The sequence below is a fragment of the Phragmites australis genome, chromosome 5 (genome assembly GCF_958298935.1).
Source record: "Phragmites australis chromosome 5, lpPhrAust1.1, whole genome shotgun sequence".
Lineage (NCBI taxonomy): Eukaryota > Viridiplantae > Streptophyta > Magnoliopsida > Poales > Poaceae > Phragmites > Phragmites australis.
The window spans coordinates 37,295,628-37,320,263 of NC_084925.1; the positions used below are offsets into that span (position 1 = coordinate 37,295,628).

General features: G+C 42.9%; 3 protein-coding genes and 1 pseudogene across 5 annotated transcripts; 3 read left to right on the top strand and 1 right to left on the bottom strand.

Moving 5' to 3' along the window:
- Window positions 1–62: 62 nt before the first annotated feature.
- LOC133918034 (cellulose synthase-like protein H1) lies at window positions 63–3,735 on the top strand (annotated as a pseudogene).
- Window positions 3,736–8,211: 4,476 nt separating this feature from the next.
- Window positions 8,212–12,668, top strand: LOC133919492 (probable N6-adenosine-methyltransferase MT-A70-like). The gene is made up of 7 exons (XM_062363896.1): window positions 8,212–9,705; window positions 10,120–10,218; window positions 10,825–10,908; window positions 10,998–11,347; window positions 11,662–11,878; window positions 12,027–12,106; window positions 12,204–12,668. Exons 1-7 carry the CDS (start codon window positions 8,605–8,607, stop codon window positions 12,397–12,399), a joined length of 2,127 nt encoding a protein of 708 aa, XP_062219880.1. The 5' UTR covers window positions 8,212–8,604; the 3' UTR covers window positions 12,400–12,668.
- Window positions 12,669–12,980: 312 nt separating this feature from the next.
- Window positions 12,981–14,355, top strand: LOC133919493 (uncharacterized). The gene is made up of 3 exons (XM_062363897.1): window positions 12,981–13,183; window positions 13,309–13,396; window positions 14,040–14,355. The coding sequence occupies exons 1-3, from the start codon at window positions 13,070–13,072 to the stop codon at window positions 14,168–14,170; spliced, it is 333 nt and encodes a 110-aa protein (XP_062219881.1). The 5' UTR covers window positions 12,981–13,069; the 3' UTR covers window positions 14,171–14,355.
- Window positions 14,356–16,511: 2,156 nt separating this feature from the next.
- On the bottom strand, window positions 16,512–21,569 carry LOC133919494 (probable serine/threonine-protein kinase WNK4). Of its 3 annotated transcripts, XM_062363898.1 has the most exons (7): window positions 20,966–21,568; window positions 20,450–20,487; window positions 19,146–19,373; window positions 18,839–19,059; window positions 17,965–18,122; window positions 17,498–17,885; window positions 16,512–17,422 (listed from the first exon to the last, which is right to left on the bottom strand). In XM_062363898.1, the coding sequence occupies exons 1-7, from the start codon at window positions 21,041–21,043 to the stop codon at window positions 16,689–16,691; spliced, it is 1,845 nt and encodes a 614-aa protein (XP_062219882.1). In that variant the 5' UTR covers window positions 21,044–21,568; the 3' UTR covers window positions 16,512–16,688. The 3 variants fall into 3 exon arrangements, with proteins under 3 accessions (XP_062219882.1, XP_062219885.1, XP_062219883.1); XM_062363901.1 differs by lacking the exon at window positions 20,450–20,487 and having other exon boundaries at window positions 19,142–19,373; window positions 20,966–21,569; XM_062363899.1 differs by lacking the exon at window positions 20,450–20,487.
- Between the last annotated feature and the right edge of the window lie 3,067 nt (window positions 21,570–24,636).

The following is a 24,636-nucleotide window of genomic DNA, read 5'->3' on the forward strand; positions in this document are numbered from 1 at the left end:
AGCATGAGAGACACAAGTGTGAGATGATAATAAATAGATATTTATAAGTATTGTCAGGCGATATGGAGTATGAGAGACACAAGTGTGAGATGGTAAGAGATAAATATGTAAATATTGTCAGGCAATATGGAGCAGGGTCGTACCTTGGCCGGCACGGCACGACGACGGCACGTCGTGCCAAGGGCCGTGCTTGGGCCTTTCTGGAGTTGACTCGTGCCTACATGGCACGGCATGATGGGCCAATTGTGCCTAGTGAGCATGGCTCGACGTGGCACGAGGCATGACAGGGCCAGGTGGCACAGCATGGCTCAAGTCCCATCTTTATTTAATGGCGTGCTATTGCTAAGTGAGCAAGTCTGCTTGGTTCGGCCATGGTGAGCGCCAAGAAGCTGCAGGAGAGGGTACCCCTCCGCCTCATGGCGTGGAAGTTGGCGTCCTCTCCCTTCTTCTCGCCCTCCTTGCCCACTGCTCCGCCTCGCTGCTGCGTGGCGCCCCGGTGCTGGCTCACATCGCTCGTCTACGAGACGTGGTTCGCGCTCTTGTGGCTACTCAACATGAACTACAAGTGGAACTCTGTCCAGTTCGAGACACACCCTCGCCTCCTCTTCAAAAGGTAGCAACGCAACGTGACGTGTGCCTATGTGTTGATGTGTCCGAAAACAATTTCCGCTTTTTTCTTCACGTGCTGATTGCTAGGCCCAACGAGCTCCCAGCAGTGGACATGTTCGTGACCACGGCGGAACCAGAGCTGGAGCCGCCAGTGGTGATGGTGAACACCGTGCTCTCGCTTCTCGTCATGGACTACCTGGCCGGCAAGCTGGCATGCTACATCTCCGACGATGGCTGCTCGCCGTTAACCTGCTATGCATTGCTTGAGGTCGCCACGTTCGCGAGGTTGTGGGTGTTGTTCTGCAGGAGGCATGGCGTCGGAGTCAAGGCCCCCTTCATCTACTTCTCCTCCGACCCAGAGCCCGGCATGGCTGATCAAGAGTTCTTGCGCGACTGGACCTTCATAAAGGTTAACTGCCAAGTTCTGGAGTCGTGCGCATAGCCACGTACACGACAGTGGCACTTATGCAGTGTCTGATCTTTGCTCATGCCCATTTTCTTGGTGTTGTTGTAGAGCGAGTATGAGAAGTTGATAAGCCAGATTGAGAACGCCGAGGAGGGCTCCCTTGTGCTTCACAACGGCGAGTTCACTGACCTCTTGGGTGTAGAGCGCAAGAATCATCCAACCATAATTAAGGTTGAGACGAAGCTGATTAACTGTACGAGTAACTAGCTGTCAAATATTATGTGAAATATATCTCATGGTGTGCAAAACTTTTGCTGATTTGGTGTTCTTTTTTTCTGAGTTCAGATCCTGTGGGACAACAGCAAGAGCACGACAGGAGAAGGGTTCCCAAGTCTCATATACATCTCAAGAGAAAAGAGCCACAAGTATCACCACCATTCAAGGCCGGGGCCATCAATGTCCTGGTCAGTGTTTCTCATTCTCCTCAGCAGAATAAGTTGAGCACTGATTAGTAACACAGAAAGTTCTGAGAAGTGCCCGCTGCATTAAGATAAGCTGAGTTCAGATTAGTGATTGCTGACCAATTTGTTGTGCAGACAAGGGTGTCCGCCATGCTGACAAATGCGCCAATCATGCTGAACGTGGATTGCAACATGTTTGCAAACAACCTGCATGTTGTCCCCTGTGCAATGTAGATCTACAGCTGATTCGTTCAGGCGCCACAGATATTCTACGGTGCCCTCAAGGATGACCCTTTTGGGAATCAGACGTAGGTTATGTACAAGGTATAGATGAACATATCATACTAGTTTTTCACAAATTTTAGCCAGATTCCAAAATGTCCAATGAAATACCCCCAATCCAAAGAGCCCCTACCCTAATAGTCATCTGCATCTTACTAACCTTTTGTGTGCAGTACTGAATACTAGTGTTGTTGCTGACAATTTTTCTGTGCTGGTGGGTTTAGAAACTTTGACATGGATTTGCTGGACTACAAGGCATTTATTATAATGGGACAGTTGTTTTCACAAAGGAAAGTCGTTTACGGCATGCCATCAGACTGCACCACATATGTCGAAACAAGAAGGACAAATGGTGAATTCCGACCATAAACTTATATGTATTTGTCAGGGCTCAGAAGTGTTTGTACCCCTAATGAATTTCAGTTCATTGCATTACATGATCAACTGGTTGTATTTTTTCAGGTTCACCATCTTTCAAGGAGCTCCAAATGAAGCTTGGCAGTCAAAAAGAAAGCTAATAGTGTCATATCTGAATATATGCTCGAAGCACCGATCGATGATTTATCGAGTAGTATTGAAGTGGTAAAAGAAGTGTCTGACTGCAGCTATGAGACTGGCACATGTTGGGGGCAGGAGGTATTTAGCATTGTCCTTCACACATTGCTACAGTACAAGGGGTGTCGTTGCAGTTTTGCTACAGTGCATCGCAATGTACTTGCAGATTGGTTGGGTTTATGATTCAACGACTAAGGACATTCTGACCAGGCAGCGGATCCATGCTGCTGACTGGAAATCAGCACTTATGAACAACCCACCGGCATTCCTCAGCAGTGCACCAACCGGGGGACCAGCCAGCCTAATCCAGTATAAGAGATGGACAACAGGCCTTCTGGAGATACTCATGATCCAGAATTACCCAATCCTTCTCACCATCTTCAAGCGCCTGCAGTTCCGGCAATGCCTTGCCTACCTAGTCATCGGCGTGTGGCCGATGAGGGTGCCTTTTGAGCTATGCTATTCGCTCCTGGGACCTTACTGCCTCCTTGCAAACCAGTCCTTTTTTAACCTTCTGCCATCCATATATTGTTTCTAACTACAATTTTCATTATTTTCACTGCAGATTCGTATTTAAAAACTTTATCCTTGCCTAACCACCAACTCCTTTATCCTTGAACTACTCACCACATCAAATGCAATTAAACGATTTTTTTTCATTGGCTAACTGGCTATTGCTTGTTTGAACTTTATATACTTCCGCAGGCATCAGAACCTGGTTTCAGCATCCCATTAGCCCTATTCTTGACCTAGTGACCTACAACATATACAACTTCATGGAGTACATGGATTGCCGGGTCTCAGCTTGCACCTGGTGGAACAACCAAAGAATGCAGCGGATCATCTCATCATCTGCCTGGCTCCTCGCATTCATCACTGTGCTACTCAAGAATGTAGGCCTCTCCGAGACAGTGCTTGTCCCATGGTGATGACGGCACCAATAAGTCTGACCAAGGGCGGTTCACCTTTGATTCATCACCAGTGTTCATCCCTGTGACAGCACTTGCAATATTGAACATTATCGTGATAGCTGTTGGAGCGTGGCGGGTGGTTGCCAGTGCAGCAGAAGGCGTGCCCGGTGGCCCAGATATTGGAGAATTCGTGTGCTGCAGCTGGCTGGTGTTATGCTTCTGGCTATTTGTGACAGGACTTGTGGGGAAGGGAAGCTATGGCATCCCCCGGAGTGTCAAGCTGAAGGCTGGTTTGCTTGTTGCTGCGTTCGTGCACTTCTGTTCTGCAGAGGAAATTAACTTTCACGGCATCGAAACATTGAAAGCTTAGTTTCATCTCTTCTCAGAATTATGGTAGAACATGTAAAAAAAAGAAGCAATGATTACTGATACAATTTGAGCAGCATGTCTGTAACTCCATTCATCAACATGCTACAACTTATTTCACCTCAAATAGTACTTGCTATTTCTAGATCTTTTCTCCTCTCAGAGTCATCTTCCAAGGCATTTGAGGCATATTTTCACCGAATGTTTTATTGCATTCAGAAAGGTGTTATCTTTCTTGGTTGATGCTTTCACCGAATGCTTTACTTTCAAAAAGTTGTTACCTTTCTTGGTTGATGCTGTGATTACTGGGTAGGGCCTGATGCCTTAAGTACTAGATTAGTTTGTATGACCAGCCTGCATCACAAAATGCATCTACGGAGAAAGGAACAAAATTACAAACGGGATAAAAAAAAAAGAAAGAAGGAATGCTGATCATGCGATCGAAGTTGCTAAAACAGTAATGCCTGAAGACACGAGCGATCCTCAGCAGCAGGACATACAATTCGATTACACGTTGACAATCCAAAACAACATCCGGACGCAGGTGACAATAATCACAATACTTTCAATACAGAGCCCCCCCCCCCCCCGCCTTCAAGCATTACGCAGATTGAAATTTGTAACGTCGGTTGGAGCTAAAGTCAATTATAGAGATAATTGTTTTATGTCTATATTTATGTACTTTTAAATAATATGTTATTTTAAAAATAACTATCATTTAAATTGATTGGTAAGTATGTGACTTGTTCGTGAAATTTTTTGTTTGCCTCACGATGTTATTCTAAATTGATCATTGGTCATATATCATTATGATGTTTCATAAGACTAGCGCATGTATTAATTAATGATCACGTTTCACAAATCATAGGTATGAATATATCAGGCTAATAATATGGACATTTATGTTAGAAAACATGATGTTGGATATATACACCTTAAGTTACTGTTATGATTGTTATTTATGATGTGCTATCAGTTGTTATCTCAGATAGTGTATCTGTAGGATCCTTAGACTTGAGTTTGTTATTGATTCACAAAATATGTAGTGACATACTTTGGGGCTACCAAACGTTATTCCATAACTGGCAGTCATAAAGATAGTTTTTAGGTTTGTCATAAATATGTCGTGGGGTGTGAGCGATCAAGATGAAAAATGTCCATCCTTAATAATGAGATAGATATCTTTAGGTCCCTCGAGGAAGTTAGATCGAGAAAGTGCATGGCTATACTAATATGATTAAAGAGTTAATCATGATGAATTTGTTATTTGATCGAGTGAATGATCGAGCTATTATAAGCGTGACACGTATCTCGCTTAAACTTGACTGGTATCGTGAGGCGAAGGAAAAATGATGCATGTGTATATCAAGGTTCAGCCGATATGATCTTTGTGTATACTCGGGAGTCAACATATCCTACTAGGAACTACTATTGATTTCAGTTTAGAAAGGGTTTCCGAGTCGTAACCGTTTGTACATGAATCCAACGCGTCACACGTTTAATAGGTTGAACAAAACATACAAATTAGATTCGTATATGGGTTTGATTGGATTGTGATCCATGAGGTGTTAGAGTCCTAAAGAGCTTTCAACGTGAGAGCCATTAGCGAGCTCTATATAAGTATAGGTGTGGGTGGCGTGGAGATGTGAGCTACTTTGAAACCTTAGCCGCAACTCTCCACATAATCTCCCAAAACCCTAGCTGCGCGTGGTGCTAGCACATCGACGTTCGATGATCCTGTCCAGTACATGTAGATACCATAGATGCGCTATTGCTATTGTGACGTTAATCTCCTAGCTGTGAAAATCGCGTCACTTCTATCCAGCTAGTAGATGACCTACTCGGCTGGTCGACATATATGCTCGCTTGTTTGTGGAGCACGACACAATCACTCAGAGTTAGTCGAGGACGCGGCAAATTTGCTCGAGGAACTGATCAAGGAATTGGTTAAGAAGCACGATCACCTGCTCAGAGTTGGTCGCGGAGCGTGACCACCTACGCGGGACTGGTCGTGGATTTGATCGAGAAGTTGCTCAAGGAATTTGATGCGTGCAACGTTGGATCGATCTACTCTAACCATTCTTTCGCTGCATTACGCGTCAAGTGTTAACGATCTATGATCGTACAGTTTCCTAAGCAAACACGGTAGAAATTTTTTATTTATAAACTAACATAGTCAATCCATTTCCCAACAAAAGCATATAACACAGGTTGAAATCTCCAACTAAGACATCAGCCTTTGTTCATTTGCAGTACACAAAAGAAAGGCACATCAGTTACTGTGTTACTGCACTGTGCTTATTTTTTGACCGCATGTACAAAGCGGCTGCAAAATCGAGCACGAGTTTGTAGTTTTCGAATCGTTCTTCCGTTGCGGATTCACGTCTCACGGGGGTCGACGAGGCGGGCGCGTGACATGGCTGGCCGGTCGAGTGAAGAGACGAGACGAGATCACGAGACACGGCGCGAGCGTGTCGATCGGGTGCGCGGGCGTGTCGATCGGGTTGTGACCTCGATCGTGGGGGTTCAAGGGTTTATGAGTGAGAAGTTGACTTGCCAAATTAGACATATTTGTTTCAGACAGTCTTTGGTTTATGTTTTTGTTAGAAGCTTAGAAACTAAAAATTTAAATAAATAGATTTGCTGAAAAGTGGTTTCTAAGAAGTTAAAAGACTGCTTCTGATGAAATAAACTACAAACTAAGAAGCTAGCTGGGAATGGCTTTTCTGAGAAGTAGTGTGCTAAAAAACTAAAAAATTATTGTAAAATCCAAAAGCAGTTTTTCAGAAAAACCAGAAGCAGAAACCCAAACAAACATACCCTTAGAATCGAAGGCGAAGGTGAGTACTTCCGCCAACGTGCTGGCCAAGAAAAGGAGAGCGCCTAATGGGATGGGCGTAATAGAATTACAGATGGTGCATCGTTTGATCAGCTAGTAGGTTTTAATGGGCTTTCTATATGGCGTGATTTCAATTTTAATTTTTTATTTTTTAAATAAAAAATTATAATATATATATATATATGCCAATTTTGAATAATTGTAAATATAGACTTCCATCGGCTCAGATTTGCAATTTTTTAAATAAATATATATTCATAATTTTTATTTAAAAATGTAAAAACAAAACCAAAAACCGTGTGTTTCCATTAAGTTGGAGCGCGGGTGGACCTAGTAGGCCTGTCCATGAGTGAGCTGGGTTTTGGGTTGGGCTGAGGTTAGGTTCGACTGCCTTTTTTTTTTTTTTGCCGAAACCTCACTCTTGCATCATTCCATTGCATGAATACTAGGAGTAGGTTTCAGAGCAAGGATTTGGGTTCATCATGATGTGCTATGGCACATGGATAGTTTTATCTATATTTGAATCATGTTTGCGAACAGTAGACTTTTGGCATAGTACGGGCTAGTAGCTGCCCATCTGGCGAGCACATATCAATCTCCAAATGCAAAGAAAGATTCTTGCTTTACTTAACTGCATGTACGAGCCAAATGCAAAATTATGTCTTTCCTGGCTGGCGAGAGTACAAAGGAAATGCAAATGCCTGGAAAAAAGCCTCTATTGTGTGTTTAGATAGTACAATTATATACGTGCATGCATGCGTTGCCACCTGGCCAATTGCAAACGCTGTAGGCATGCATGTGACTCCAGACTATGACTAATGACTCTATATATTTGATTCATTTGAGTAGCTTCACAAAAGATGCGCGAATCTTGCGACGTTTTCCTTTCGCTAATCATGTGGTCGATCTGATTGCTAACCATGAACTGGCCATCTTGGCAACACCGTAACCTGCTGCAACCAATAAAAACTAAAAATCATCACGGTACTGAAACATACGTAGTTTCTCTTTCCAAGAAAAATATATAGTTTCTCCCTAGATTCTTGCTGAATTCACTTGTACGTTCTAACGTGGCACGTTCTAGAAGCTACCAGACTTTCAATTGTGTATGTACTCATACACAACAAGCTGGAAGTCAATTTGAGCTTTTGTGCGCACCATACAAATCATGAAAGGACGAAGATTCTTGACAAGAACAATGCTCCAAACGAACACAAGTTTACCTACTTGTGCGGGGAAGCCTGGCATCAGGACTAGACTATACTCGAAAGTATACTGTATTCTCACAGTGGATCAAACAATTTAGATAGCAAGAGGAAGTTGCAGATCAGTAGGGATCCCAGCGATGCAATGAGCATTGTTTCTCTTGATCCTTGGGCTGTTGGACATACCCAGGAGCTAGCTGCAATTTTTTTATGGCATAGTAGAATGGCAAGGGGTGCTGCTTCGTAGGCTGTCCATGGAACCTTTGTCCCTATTAATTAAAGGGCATGCAAATGCTTGGTTGCCCATCGTTTGCAGATAAAAGAGCTAAGCACCAAGGGCAGGCAGCCAGCTGCTGCTCTGAGAGCTATGCATCTGATCATTGGATGGGAATTGTTGAGGAAAGATCTTGAGAGAATAAGACGACATGGTGTGATGTTGTTTCGGCTCATGTCCTTGTTGAGTGGATCACCAAGCGAGACGTGAGCCGAACCAATATCACTCATGTATTCTTCATTCATAACTGAACTCCATCATTGCTGCTGGCACCCCTGTCACCGGTAAGTGGATCCGCTATTTTTTTTTTCTGTGTTATGCTAGAGAATTGATGCTGAATGACTGATCGGCTTGAAGGAAGTAGAGTTGTGTTTTCTCTCTCTTTGAGCACAAGGACTGCATATTTGGAAGGAGCGAAACCGCCGTCTCTTTGAGCACAAGGAAGCCACCTGGTGTGCAGTTCTGATCTTCATCTAGGACGAGTTCAATCTGTGGTTTTCAATAGGTGCGAGGGTCACTGGGTAGCTAGTACTAGCAGCAGTAGAGTAGAGTGTGATCTTGCATCTGGTTGACACTAGTCGATCAACTCAACGCCCAGAATCTCTCTCTAAAAAAAAAGGGTAGCCTTGCCCTTTCCCACGCCGTCAAGCCGCAACAGTAGCTCCAAAACCCTCGTCGATCTCGTCGCCACCGACCATGGAGGCGCAGACCGACGCCGCCCCCGGCGGCGGTGACGACCTGGCGACCATGCGCGATCAGTGTCGGATCTTGGAAGAGTCCATCTCCGCCCGCCGGGAGGTGCAACTCGACCTCATCGCCTCCCTCCAGCACCTCGTCCCGGACCTGGTCCCCTCCCTCGACCGCTCCCTCCGCCTCATCGCTGCCTTCAACGGCCGCCCCTTCGTCCCCACCCCGAACCCCAACGCCGCCGCGCACGCGCAGAACCCCAACCTCAAGCACCCCCACCGCCGCACCCTCCCAGACCCGGCCCGCTCCACCCGCCGCAAGACCTCGCCCGGATCCTCCCCGACCTCCGCCGCGGCGGGAGGCGCCGGCGCCGTCGGAGGCATCGATGCCGTGCGCACCATGGTCGCCGTGTGCCTCCTCGAGCTAGTCCCCTTCGCCGAGATCGACGCCGCCGCGCTCGCGCGCCGCCTGCAGGCGGAAACGTCGTCCGCCAGCGAGGCAGAGCGGGCGGCTCTCGCCGACCTCGCGGCGGAGCTGGGAGGCTCCGTGCCCGCCGCGGTGGCCCTGGCGCTCCGTCGCATTGCGGAAGACGGCGGTGGCTTGCAGATCGAGGAGGCCTTCATTGGGGGCAAGCAGATGACGATGGTCTGGGCCATCGACCGGAGCAAACTCCTCAAAGAGCTACCGGAGTCCGCCTCTGTGCCCCAAGTCCAACCTCCGCGAACTCCACAGGCGGCCCCGCCCGAGACTGATGCTAGCAGCGCCATGATACCGAGGGCCCCCCCGCCGCAGCCGCAGCCGGATATGTGGGGACACCCAATGCCACCGATGTTCCCACGGTCTAGGGGCATGGCGATGCCGAGGATTCCGCCAGGATTGATGCCGCTGCAGCGGCCATTCATGGCGCCAGGGGCGGTTATCCCAATGGGTGGTGGTCCGGGACCCAGCCCCACCCAGCTGAAGCAGAGGACAGAGGAGGACGACCTGAAGGATTTAGCGCTGCTGCTGAACAAGAAGACATATAGAGAGAAGCAGAATACGAAGACTGGAGAGGAGCTGCTGGATCTCATTCACCGGCCTACGGCAAAAGAGACTGCTGTCGCAGCAAAGGTTTGTTCTTTATTTACCTCTTGATCGATATGCTTTGGAGTTGAACTGTTTGGTGTTAATGTAGAGGTCTTATACAGTTACGTTAATCTTTTGGTCTGCTTACAAATTCTCAGGGTTGAGACTATCGTATGATGCTAAGTGTGAGTGGTCAGAATGGCCACCTCTAAACTAAATGATTCATCATAAACTGATGTAGTTAATGGACTGGGTTAATGTGAAAGACAAAAAAACATTGTTTATGTTTCAGTCCTTCCATAATCATCATCTGTGTGTTGTTAAGTCTGCCAAAATTATAACTACTGAGCCCGACTCATTTAAGTTATCCTATGATTTACCCTAATATTCAGGTTGTTGGTATACCTTTCACTGTTTGATTATCACCTCTTTTTCTAACCTTTGTTTTTGTTTTGCCAGTTCAAAACAAAGGGTGGCTCCCAGCTAAAGGAATATTGTACCAATTTAACTAAAGAAGATTGCCGACGCCAAACAGGTTCCTTTGTGGCCTGTGATAAGGTCAGTGTTAATGTTTTTCTTGTTCGCCCTACCCATCATATGATTTTCTACATCTTTATTCGTTTTGGAAAAAGCATCAGTGGCATTTGATGCCATCACTTCTACGAAAAATTCACCTTGTCTATTGACAGTAAGCGTTTAGCCACAGATTTTCTTTCTGTAAAGCTTAAATTTTCTACTTAGTTAACATATTATGTGAAATTGTCCTTTAGAGCTTCTTTCTTATTTGTTAAAATGAGACCAAACTGGAGAGGATAAAATAATAGTTCCATATATTTCCCAAAGTCCATGCAAGAGAAACACTTTCTGCATTTTTGGGCAAATAATTTGGAAAGGCAACTAATGATATTTATGGTGCTCCCAAGTTAAATTATTTTTTACTCAACATATGGCTGTAACCTGAAAAATAAGATAGTTACTCAGTTGAGAAATGCATCGGTTAATTTTTATTGAATACTTGATGAGTTCATAGATGATAATATCACACCATAGGATTTCTTCAATTTGTAATGTTCAAATGATTTCTTTGAACTCTTGGATCTCTGCTACATGGTTTTAGGTATTCGTGGTAATCATTATGTAAATTTTTTCTTTCACTGTAAGCAGGTCCACTTTCGGCGTATTATCGCTCCTCATACTGATACAAACCTAGGAGACTGTTCTTTCCTGGACACTTGCCGTCACACAAAGGTGACCATAGATGCATACCTGTTTCTTCTAATCTACTGTCATGTGCCTGTTTGGCTGTTTGCATCTTACATATATCATACAATCTGTAGACTTGCAAGTATGTCCACTACGAGCTTGATCAAACACCAGATGTACCTCCAATGATGGCTGGTGCCCTTGCACCACCTAGGCAAATAAAGCCCCAGAGAGCTGAATATTGTTCAGAAATAGAGCTTGGAGAATCTCAATGGATAAACTGTGATATTCGGAACTTCAGAATGGACATCTTAGGACAGTTTGGGGTGATTATGGCTGACCCCCCTTGGGATATTCATATGGAGCTCCCATATGGCACAATGGCTGACGATGAAATGAGGACACTTAATGTTCCAGCTTTGCAAACTGATGGTTTAATTTTCTTATGGGTCACTGGTCGTGCAATGGAACTTGGGCGTGAATGGTAAGATTTCAAGCCTTAAATTTTGTTCAGTGATGTTGGCAGGGGAACAAGCAATTATTTAGCTCTATTGTAACAATATGTTTTACTCCAATGAAATATATTGGCTATTGAATGTGCTTTATAAAATCACACTTGTAACTTAATAGATGATATGCCAAACGTTCCTTTACTCTTTAGTGTCCACTGTACAGGCACAATGTTTTTTTCTCCTCTGAATGCTTTTTTGAGGAGCAATTTCCTCAAATGTTGACTTTCTGCTTTTGAATGTGACATTCTTTCACTAATTCACTGTATGTTTTTTTTGTATTCCTCAGTCTGGAGCTCTGGGGTTACAAGCGTGTTGAGGAAATTATCTGGGTGAAGACTAATCAACTTCAACGAATCATTCGAACTGGCCGCACTGGCCATTGGTTGAATCACAGTAAAGAACATTGTCTTGTTGGAATAAAAGGAAACCCTTTAGTGAACAGGAATATAGACACTGACGTTATTGTTGCCGAAGTGCGTGAAACAAGCAGAAAACCTGATGAGGTAATGCACCCACTTCTATAGTTCATACAAGTTGGTTAGGAACGAATAATGCACAAGCGCAAAATTGAAAACCTCTAGATTTCATTGTCTTCTGAAATATATCATTTCAAGAATAGGATGGATGCTTCAAATCTGTTTTGTTATGCAGATGTACGCCATGCTAGAACGGATAAGCCCAAGGACAAGGAAGCTGGAACTGTTTGCAAGAATGCATAATACACAAGCTGGGTGCGCACTAGTCATTGCCTCTTGTCTTCCCATAAGTTTTCTGTTAAGTTCTAACGTGAGTAACCAGGTTCAAGAATTACCTTCTTCTTTTGCTCAGATGGCTTTCTCTGGGTAACCAGTTAAACGGAGTAAGGCTTGTCGATGAAGGGTTGCGAGCAAGGTACAAGGCTGCTTATCCCGATGGTGGGGTGCAGCCGTCATCACCTCCCAGAACAAGCGCACCTATGGATGTTGACCAAAGCAATTCACAGAAACCTAGTGCTGCGCCAGATGGTGGCGAGAGACCTGCCTGATGCTGGCAACCTTACCTCGAAGGACCTGGCTGTGCTTGACTCGTCATGCAATGATCACTGTTGATCGCATAGTTTTTATCACTGTTAGTGTTACGTCTGTTGTAAAATTAGGCAGCTCGGCCGGTTGTATTTGGTTACTGAAAAAAGAGAAGGCCAGGAGATTGTTGTATATCTCAGACAGATATCGGATGAAAGGAGATACAGCCCCTTCTGATATTGCCACCAGTGTAATCAGGGGCTGATTATCAGTACGCATCATGTTTTTCAAATGCATGAGTATGGCCAAAATGGAAGGGAAAATCTGCTTCCTTTTTCTGAGGGTGGTAATTTTATTTTCCTATTGTTTTGTTCTTGGAAAATGGTCAATATGTTAGCGCCCGTAATTGTATCATCCTTCGCCTTTACTGGGGTTGGATCATTGGATGCTCGCGTCCATGGCCGAGGTGACGCCGCGGTCGTGAATCTCGTGATCGGGGGCGGTGGACGTGGACCGGTTGTACGAACTGATCTTGGGCCAGTGCAGCCGAATTTATTCAGCCAGCCCATCTGAGTCCACTGGCATCCGGCCCATCTCCCAACCTAAGGGCAAGGCTCGGGCGAATTTTGTGTTGGTCTCAGGGCACGCGGACATCCGGAGCGCGGCGGCGGGGAGGGTTGGCGGCAGACGGCGATGGAGTTCTGCCCGGCGTGCGGGATGCTGCTGCAGATCGACCCGGCCAGCGGCAGACACCGCCTGCGCCTCTTCTGCCCCACCTGCCCCTACGTCTGCCCCATCCAGAACAAGGTATCTCGCCCCCATCCCTCTTCCTCGCCGCCACCTTTCTCTCCCCGGCTCCTTTGCCGTCGTTCCGATGCTTCGATCTAGTTGGGGTGACGTGGCAGGCGTCTTTTGCCTGCGTGGTGCCGCAGATCGTGAAGAGGGCGAGGCTGGTGAAGAAGGAGGTGGAGCCCATCTTCAGCGGCGCCGACGCCATGAAATTCGCCCCCAAGACCGCCAGTGAGATCCTCGCCTCTCTCTTTGCTTTGTGGAGCTAATTATACATTTATACTCCGTGCGGTGTTACGAGTTATGAGTAGCTGTAGCTCTTCCTTTCTTGATTCAATTATCGTCGTAGGAGATAGGGTTTAAGCAGGCTTTTAATTCCCACTGCCGCTGTGTGAAAATTTTCATCAAATACCATTACTATTCTAATTTGGACTTGTGGAAGTTTGATCATGACAACGAACTTGTTATATCGGATCTACCTATTTTCTAGTAGATGTTTTTTTTTCCTTTTTGGGTTCTCATATTGTTGGGGTTCTGCTGTTATTGAGTAAATCATCTAGTGTTGTGCATAGTCGAGTGTTGTTGAAATGTCTTCTTGTTTTCTGTAGTTTTGGTAGATAAAGCAAATGAAATTAATTGTTCAGGAGCATACTGCAGAAGCGATTTTCAGGAACAGATCCATAGCACACCTTTGACACAATGGTGCAATATAGATAGGTTCACTGATGACTATTGCCACGTGGATGAACCTTTTTCTTCTTCTTGAAACGGCCGACTAACCAACTTTTTATCTGGAATTGACTAAAATCTGACCTGAAGCTGAATACATTATGTGCCAAACTATGTCCGCTAAGTACACTCATTGAACTTGCAGCTTCATGCCCAAGATGCCACCATGGAGAAGCATACTTCAAGCAGATGCAGATTCGATCAGCTGATGAGCCAATGACAACATTCTACAAGTGTTGCAAAGAAGAGTGCCAGCTTGAATGGAGGGATGACTGATCTTACACAGTTACACTTCTGCTTGCATTTTTCCCCCATGCTTCTTCAGTTTTGAGTGTTGATATGCCCTGATAGACATGTAATTCTTCTTGTAATCACCATTTAATGTGGTACAAACTTCTGGAAGCGACTGTATTATGGTATAGCCTTTTGGCTGCTAGAGGCATTGCATGTTCCTCTTATTATATCCTGGTGCCATTGAGGTCTAGTTTTTGGAATGTGCGCTTCTATTTTGGTTTGGTCATTGGAGACTAGAAGGTGGTGCCTCCAGTTGGTTAGCCCGAATGACCTTTTGAATGAAATAAACTGGTCCTAAGCAGGGTTTGAAAATTCATCGAAAACCACTCGAATATCATGAATATCGGCCAATTTGGTCCACACCGTATTTAGAAATCGATTGGTTTTCAAATTTTAATTCAAAAATTCAAAAGCAATATAAAAAAATCATAATTTTTAAAAAATATTAGAGACAATTCTAAGACCTATGATTTTTTTTTTCAAAAATAATATCATTTGCATCATATTTCATGAAGAAAAAGTTTTTTAAAAAAAAGAAAAATATTGAAATAGGTCGTAAAAACAAGATGACTTGGTCTATCACGTTAAGGGAAAGCTTAACATGTGAACATATATATTTTATTAGTGCATATTTTAAGATCTTTAAAATTGGTTTCACTTCATTTAGAGTTTTATTAATTTCTCCATGATTTTTACAAAATTCATAAGCATAAAATGAACATATTAAGAAACAACAATTTAATTAACTTTTTTATGTCTACCATTTTTTTTACTACATAAAGCATAATATAAGTAAACTAATAAAAGTGGCTTCACTAATTTTGAAGGTATAATAGATTAGTTATGAATTAATATAGTTCCAATATATATACACAATCATGCATGTTACAATAACTATTTCATAAGTTCATGTATTTTAAAAGGACATAGGATTATGTAATAAGACTAACAAAATTGATTTCATGATTTTTAGATTAGCAAAGAATTAACTATGTATTTATCTAGGTTTAGCAAATACATTTTCTCACAGAAAACATTTAACTTTTTATGAGTATAAATATTTTTATCACGTAGATCATGTCACAAGGAAATCAACAAAATTTGTTTCACTTGATTTAAAGCTCAGATTAATTAGTCGTTGATTTTACAAGGTTGAGTCATTTTTTGGGTTTTTGTTGAACTTCACAGCAATTCGGGAAATTCGCTCCGTAAATCGGTAAAATAGAGCAGTTTTGATAAATTCGTTTGACATGCATTCAATGCGAAAAATGTGGTCGGTTTTCGGTTCAAATCGAGTGATTAACAAATGTCGATTCAGTCGATTTTTTTCTCCGATTTACAAATTTGATCAAGTAAACTTTGAGTGAATTCTCACCGAAAATGCGGACGGTTTTTGAATATCAAACGAATCGGTGAACCTTGTCCTAAGTTGATTTACCAAGAATTTTCACAAAATCACTAAGTATCAGCCCTGGTCTGCATTGATGTGTAATGTAGAATCATACAGAACTACCAGATTTTATGCAACTACCCTGGAGAAACTGGTCTCCTGGCAAATCTCATGGTTAATTGTTTTGCTGTGGCTGAGGATCCAAAGGAAAACCATAACTTTTGAGAGATGCTGTGCCAATTGGCAACGCTTATGTCGTGCGGCAGCCGGTGCCACTCCCAAGCAGAAATTTGACTCTCTCCAAGCCGGAGGTCGAGGGCCAGGTCCTTCGACGGGCACTACGGATGCCGCTGTAGTTTCCAGCAATAGCAGTTTTCAGCAGCCGGTGAGAGCCGCTGTTAGAGCTAGGGATTTAAATTTTGAGAATTTCGGAGAGGATTAAATCTAATTCTAGAATTTCCAATGGCATGTGGATGAAAAATGGCCAAAATTGTGATAAAAATTTGCAAATTTCGGCCTATTTGCTGGTGAACGAAAAAATTGTAAAACAAAATTGAAATCCCTGTTGGAGCCGGACGGCGGTGCCGCCCTGCGAAAGAACTTCCTGGACAGTGGCGTCTGGGGCTAGGCAGTGTGAGAAGAGGGCCAGAGAAGCTGTAAACAAGCGGCCTATCAACGTGCAGTTGTCATATCAGGAGATGGCATCCCCATTACCCAGGACAGATGTTAGCGATCGGTAGATGTCAAGCACCCAGCTGAATAAGCTTGCCAATTCACACACACACGCACCCAGCTGAATAAGCTTGCCAATTCACACACACACACACACAGAGAGAGAGAGTGAGAGAGAGAGAGAGAGAGAGAGAGAGAGAGAGAGAGAGATTGCCAATTCCCATACCTACTTCGCTGCCCAAACGAAAAGTCACAACCAACGTCATAGAGAAACATACTGATTATCAGCAAGCTTTGCAACATTGAAAACTACAGCAACGTTACAACTAGAGATTATAAACGTTTCTCACATTTGTATGGGGAAAAAAATTGTAGAACACGAAATCTGAACATCCATGCTTACGATGTTCAGATGAAACACCGAATTTGAATTAAACATCATTTATCTGGTAACCACTTTTTCCGAGCTCCTTCCATAGCCTCTTCTCGCATCCTTGTCAACTCATCAACCAAATGTTTGTACTGAGCTTCAATCAAATCAAGTTCCCCATTCAGCACATCCTGATTATGAGCAGTGAAAATTGATGAACCACTGCTGGCCAACTCCACGCCAGGTGACGCTTGATCTATATGGAAAATCGGACTTGATCGACTTGATCCATCACCTAAAACATGGTTACACTCCAGCTTATCAATTCCAGCTTTGTACCCACCACAGTCCATAGTACCATAATCATCGGTCGCATAGTCGCTCAAACTTTGAGAACTCCCAGCAAGCTGCACAGAAATGAACGAACCTTCAGAGCCCTGTGCTCCTCCTAGGTTAGTTGCACTTGAGACAGAATCAAGATAATCATTTGATGATGCATTCCCATCTTTTGGATGCATTGTACCATCAACTAACACATAGTTAGGCATCAATTCTGATAGGTTCTGGTGGGAAGTAATTGCAAGCTCACTTTCACCCATTTTAGACTGCATAAATGAATTCTCTGCTGCATCATTTAGTGGTCTCCAACCAGGAACAAGATTCACTATCAAAAGGTCGATAAAATCGGCAATGAAAGTAACATCACAGTCCGCAAACTCCAATTGTTCAACCATTTCAGCAGCTACAGACATAGCTGTATCAGAATCCAAGTAGAAGAGGAAATGAATATTCCTTGCATGACCTGCAAACAGAAAGGCAATGATGTGTCAGCGATGTACATAACTTTAGGTTATAAAGAATTCGAAGCCAGGCATACCAGACAAATCAGCAATTCGCAAAACCAGCGAGACTGAATTGTTATCAAGTTTTTCGCCCTTTAGCTTTAACTCCTTATTCTTGTTAATTCTCGTGAACTCCAGGACTGGTGTATGTGCAGGAACAAAACCATTTTCATTGCCTCTAGCAGGGCTGGATTCACAAGTGTCGACGTCCATGTGCAAAGACTCCAGAGAGATATCTACTGCTTTGGGTGTTGGCAATGGAAATTTAGTGCCAGCAGGACCATTTGAATTATCAGGACAAAGAAATGGGTCTTGCAGGAGCACTTTGGCAGACAACCTCTCAGAAGCAGGAACTAAGCATTTCTCAATGAACTGCTTTACTTCAGGATCAACAATTTTAGCAAATGCAGCAGGTTTGACACCCTACAAATATGGGGCAGCAGTGTTGACAAAATTGTGTGATAATGCATAACTCTACAAAGATAAGTCAAGAAGCACTTACTGTAGACACTTTCTTAAAAATCTGAGCCGGATTTGTGCATTCACTGTATGGATATTCAAGAGTAAAGATCTCCAACAAGCACATTCCAAATGAGTATATATCAACAAGTTCATTGTAACTCTCATCATATAGCTCAGGTGCCATGAATTCTGGAGTACCTGCAGAAAGTAAGAAGATGCCCCAACATCATAGGACATCAGAGTAGGAGATTAAAGTTACATAAGCAACTAACACAAACAACTGAAAGAACCAGATTATAACATGGTATCAAACAATAACAGCTACTGCCAAGAAAATATAACAAGAGTAGCACAACCACACGACTCTTGTTCACTGGTATATACAAAGGTTTAAAGTCATTTACCCCTCTATATGTCCACACTAGCCTAGTCTAAGACTGCAGTCAGGTATCACAGAGAAAGCAAAGCCAGGCCACAGGTATGAAGCAAGCTGATTTCAAAGAACCGTAGGTCATGAAACCTTGAAACAGTAGTAGGTCATGAACAATACTTATGCATGTAGCAGATATGGTTTAAATGTCAACAAGTCAGGACACTAAATGGCTCATTGGTTCTGCATGTGAATAACATCAAAAGCTGCCGAACTGGCAAAATTCGGTGCCATCATAGTATCTGCTATGGTTACATCAGCTCCAATCAAGAATCCCATACACTCTTTCAAACCCACAATTCTCCTCGAGTTTCGGCAAATAGTAAATCAATTGGACACATCGCACACCAATAGATTACTTCAAGTGCTCTGGTGGCACCATCAAACTGGTCACCTATGTTGTCTCTCCACACCGAATGACATCAACAGGTTTGTTCAGAATAACACTGCGAATTCAAAGCCACTAAAGTAATAAGATTATTACCAATAACACTCCTCGCTTTAGGTGTTTGCATCACCGTAGCTAGTCCAAGATCTCCAATCTTAACTTCTCCATGGTTCCCATTAACAAAAATATTATCACACTTCAGGTCTCTGTGGATAATTGGAGGTTGGTGGCTGTGTAGGTAGTCCAATCCATGAAGAATCTGTCTTGCCCAATTCTTAATTCCCTTCAAATTAACACGCGGATGTTTCTGACAATAACTAGAAATTCACAAAGTTGTAGAGTGTCATTCCTCAAGCATGACGAAAGCAGCAACAGAGGATGGTTATTAGTACTCCTTACTTACTGCCTGAGACTTCCAGACGTGAACAGCTCTGTAATAACATTAATTGTCTTATTCTGGTGATCAATCCAAGAATAATAAAATTTCATTACATTTCCATGCTTGAGAGACTTCAGAAGATGAACTTCCGTGTAGAGCCTATCAAGGTTATCTGGACACTGCATAACCTCATCAATGTTCATTTGATTCCATGCAACCTCAATGCCTTCGACCTCGTCAAATGCCTTGTAACTAAATAGAAATTTAAAATGGTATACAAATGTTAGACAGTCCCATGTATATGTTATAAGGACAATATAGGAAACCATAAGAAACCATGTATCAGTCAACTCCCCACCCCACCCCACCCGCCACCCCCCTCTAAAAAAAAGAACCTTCCCTCTTCTGCGATCCCCTACTGCCTCGCATATCCCAACCATTGAATGATCTGTGCTTTAATTTATAGAGGTTTCCAGGAAAGTTGCATGTTTGCAATGGAAAAATCGAAAATGCAATGGTACACAACCCTAATGATACATAAACAGTTTTCCCAAATCAAAAGGGAAAAAGGAATCACAAGTGTAGAATGAAGAAAATAAACAAATTACAGTACGAAAAATAACCATTAACCAGAACCCTAATTCTGTAGATGGCTAACGTTTGCAGTCATCTTCACACAATTTGTTTCACTAAGTAACTACATTGTCAGAGTTATCATTTATGACTATTTACATGAATGGGTGCTGAAATGCCATAAATACAGCTGTCAACACATGAGATGATACTAGTTTGACCTTTCTGGCTGTCTTGATCAGAGTCAAAGAGTAACAAAGAGCGCAAGACACACAGACTATCACTAAGCATGTATGCATTAGTAATCCTCGGATTACCATAACTAAGAAGAAGCATTCCAACACAAGTAGGTTCTTATCGGGTATATTATATTACTCTCTTCAGAGACAAGTACAAATAGGACAATGTATTCAAATGCCAGTATCATTATCAGGTATATCATTGTACTATTACTAGCATTTACACATAAAATGAAGCGACAATGTAAATAATATAACTATAGCCAAGACTGATATTATATTTTTTAGTTTAATCAGCAACTTGTCAAGTGCAACAACCAACAAAACTGTCTACTTTTGAAGTTGTTGATTGCGCTGCTGGTGTTAACCAAAAGATGGTTGGATCTATGATCAATTGCAAGTTTGCGACCATTTTCTGAAGATTTTGGAAGTTAGACAACTCATTGCAGACAAAGAAATCTCTTTAACAAGGATTATAAAACGGAAAAGGAGGATGCTGAGGAGCCGAGGGCATACACAGTCTTGAAAGCTCCTCTCCCCAGAACCACATTGTACTGCACCAAGGGGAAAAGATAAGATCAATACAACTGGCAGAGACACGTGTCTTCATGGACCATTTTACGAACTTCCATGCACTGTTTTCCTAATTGAGAAAGAAAATTTGCAAGCTTGCAATTTCTACCCACAGAAATCATACCAGCAATATTTTTAGAATTCATTCTAAACTGAGCAAGAGAATTAAAATCCAACATTTTTATGAGGAAGCAACATTTTCTACTCAGAATCATATCCACCAGATGGCCTACATACGAACAAACAGAGATGATTTTTTAACACCAGCAACATTTTTAGGACACGTACCAATAAATTTCAAATCCGCAAAAGCGTAATGCGAGTATGTTTTCATCGGAAGTTTAACAAACTAGCATGGAAATGTCAAATCACATTCACATTAAACAAACTTAAGTTTAATGACAATGACAACATAAAGCCAAAAGGAGGATTCCGGATTGAAAAGAAAAAAAAGCTTACGCGCATGTATCGCCCAGTTGGATCTACCTCCGCGTACTCAGCATCGACCACCTCATCCCCAGCACCAAAGACCTCCATTTCGGATCAGGCCCAACAAGCAGACGAATCTATGAGCAAACACCACGAGCGAGAGAGAGAGAGAGAGGGAGCGGAGAGAAATGGACCAGCGAGATCGCCGGAGAAGACAGGGGGTCGGCGCGCGAGCGCTACGCTCCTGGCGCAACAGGCGACGCGGGGGAGGACGGTGCGGCGGATGCCGGGCGTTCAGTGAACGGCTCAGAGAAGGGGGCGTACGACGGCCGCATGCGGAGGCAGCGGCGGCTGCGCAGCGACGACGTCGGGTTCGCCCGTCCCGCAACGCCCATGGCCCGGCACCCGGCGGACGACGATCGGCAGACGCAGCACCTCATTCCCCCTCGATCGGTCTATTCCCGTCGGTGGCGGCGGCGGCGTACGCGGAACCCATGGGAGGAGGCTTCCTCGCTAGGCGGAGGATGCGGTCATGGAGGGGAGGGTCGTGGCTAGTGTAGGGTTACGACGGATTTGGCAGTGAGGTGGTGTGCACGGGGAGGGGGAGGAGGAGGGAGGTGGGTGGTGGTGGGAGGAAAAAGTGGAGGAGAAATAAATAGAGCGTAGGGATTTTCGTTCAGTTCGGGCCTAGTGCTTCCTGTTTGGTCTTTTGTCGCCGAAAAACCAAACAGAGATGGGGTGTTTCGTTTGAACTTCAAAAGTTTGCTGAATTCTGTCTGTTTGTTTACAAAATAATTTTAGAAATAAGCTCACCTTAGTGAAGATTGTTTTAATTCCTAAGCGCAAAGACATGTAAACCGCAGCATGTATGCTAGGCATATGAATTAACATGATAAATACCACAAATACACATATCTCATATATACTTAGAAAGATGGTGTGGCGTTGCCGCGCCTGATAGCCCCGTCGCTTATAATTGTTAATTATTGAACAAAGCACCGTTAAATATTAATTGAACGATAAATTACATAGTGTAGGTAGTATTAGATTTTAAAGTGTATGATTAATATATTGCATGCTTAGATAGAAAGAAGATAGGAAATATAGTGATATAGTTGATAGTATTTGTTGGAACCTACAGAGTGCTTGTTGGTTATCAAAAGTGATAGTTATCATCCCTACGATCAAAAGTTAGCGTCAAAATACTCTAAAAAGGAGAACTGCTTGTTGATTCCCAAAAATCAGAGTTATCTTTAGTACCACCAAAAGTTAGCTGGTAGAAGAAGTCTCGGAATATGCAGTTAATTCTTTTTAAAAGATATGAAAAACTATTTTTTTTTGAAAGATGATAAAATGATACTCTTCGTCAATGTATTTAATTGCCTCTTTTTGGTGATACGTTGTCTCATCTCTTCCTCGGTGACTCTTCAAATATCTAAACCTTAGACTTGCAAATAACAAAATATTAGAATTTTTTATCGAGAGAAATTTGTGTCATCAAAAAAGTGAAACACTATATAAATTCATCCCTACTCCGAACATCATAATTCTTTAGACGGTGAAGTCTAAACCGATCATAATGAGACTAAGACTCAAATGCCTCTTGAATTAGCTAAACCTTATGAAAGATGAGAGGCTCTAAAACCAATTATAGAGCTGGTGAGAATCCTAAGAGGGAGTGAATTAGGACATTTAAAAACCTAACCGGCTCTAAAAAACTTCACAAGATAAACATATATCAAATTTTATCTAAATGTGCTCTAGTTTTATCTAGTGTGTTTATTCTACCGTTCAAAAGGTTTGCAACCTATAGTTAATCCTAGCAAACTACTTAGGAAAGTAAATACACAAAGATAGATTACAAGAATGTAACGGAAGCGTAAAGACGATAGAGAAAGTAAACTCAGCACAAAGGATTTTTATCCTATGGTATCGATGATATGAATGTCACCTCTAATCCACATTGGAGCTTCACCAAGGATATGCTTTCGATTGACACCTAGTCACAGCTCTTGAGCCACCAAGTCACGAAGGCAAGGCCTCAAGACGGATGAGCCATCAAGCCACCAAGGTAAGGCCTCACCACTAGCCTCTCTTTCGATTACTTACCGTCGTGATCACTTTAGAGCTTAAGCTACCAAAGCAAGGGTCTCCGCGTTCCCATATAAGCGTCTTGCTGCCGCTCCACACTAAGTCAGAGGGTCAACAAGCTTGAGCAACTTTGGCTCAAGTTGCCAGCGAGTCACCAAGACTCCAAGACACTGACGTACCACTTGGTACAAACTAGGATCACTCATTGATCCTCTCTAGGCATCAATCACCTAACAACACTCTCTCTAGACCTATAAGCATTAATCACTCACTAATCTTGTGCTTAATTGCCTTGGATGATCACTTTAAGCACTTTTGTGGCTTGAATGTCTTCTCAAGTGTCTATGTATTTCTCTGGACTACAACCCATTCAAATGACCGAGTGGAGGGGTATTTATAGCATCAAACCCGCTAACTAGTCGTTTTTTCAACGGCTCAGAAAAGCTGTTAATATCAGATAATTCAGTGACAACAGTAGTACTAACACCATATCATCCAGTGAGTACAATCTCAGAAACTAACCGTTAGAACCCTACTCAAAGTCTCTGTGAACACCAGACACTCTGGTGTATACTTCATTTCCATCACCGGACTATTCGGTGAGTACATTTGAGCTATCTGATCCTCTGCAGTCTTTCTGTGTAAATTGCTTTGGTGTATACAACACCTATCAACGGACCATCCGGTGAGATATTCTTCGATCTTTAACTCTTGGAAACGCTTCTGCAGGAAATACTCCGGTGTGAAGTATCCGATGTGTACAACATAGCCGTCGGACCTTCCGATGCGTTGATCTTTATTCTTCTATGATTGGATTCTTCTCTGTAAGAAATGGTCCATCGTGCATCCTCACTGATCACCGCACCGTCCAGTGCCTTGAATTTCCTCTGCCCAGAAGCAAAATACTCAGGTATTAACTGGCCATTGAACACCGGATCGTTGGGTGAAGGCATTCCTCATCTTCTGTCAGAATTACTCCAGCTTGTACATTCCTGAGCATCGGACCATCCGATGAGGCTAACAACCTCTGGACACAATGCTCTGGTGAGTGCCAACTCCTTTGCACCAGACCATCCGGTGATAACAAATCTCCTAAGACTTCTCCAATTCAACCAAACTTTATCCGGCTATGGTGACTTCTTCATATATTGCATCCATGAGATCTATTAACGCATATACTTGATAAACATGTCATTCTCAATGATTATGTTGTCATTAATCACCAAAATTACAATTATGGTCTAATAGGGATATTTTCGCTACAATATCTCTTTTTTTGGTGATTGATGACAACACAACCAAAATAAGTGATAAATAATAAATGATATCAATTGTAAAGAGTACAAGTTTACCATATTACTTTGATGCATGTTGTTACCATTTAGTCCCCCTTTTGTTATCGCTCTTTCTTTCTCCGTTATCACTATCTCCCTTGATCGACCCATGTAAGAGTTTCTTCATTGCATGCTTTTGATACTAAATATAGATGAGTCCTATTTTATCAATATTGACATCTTGCTTGTTCTCCACTAGGTATGTCTCTTTCTTTAGTCGTCAAATTTCTCCCCCTTTTGTCAATAATCTCAAAAAGGGCTATAAACACATGTTGA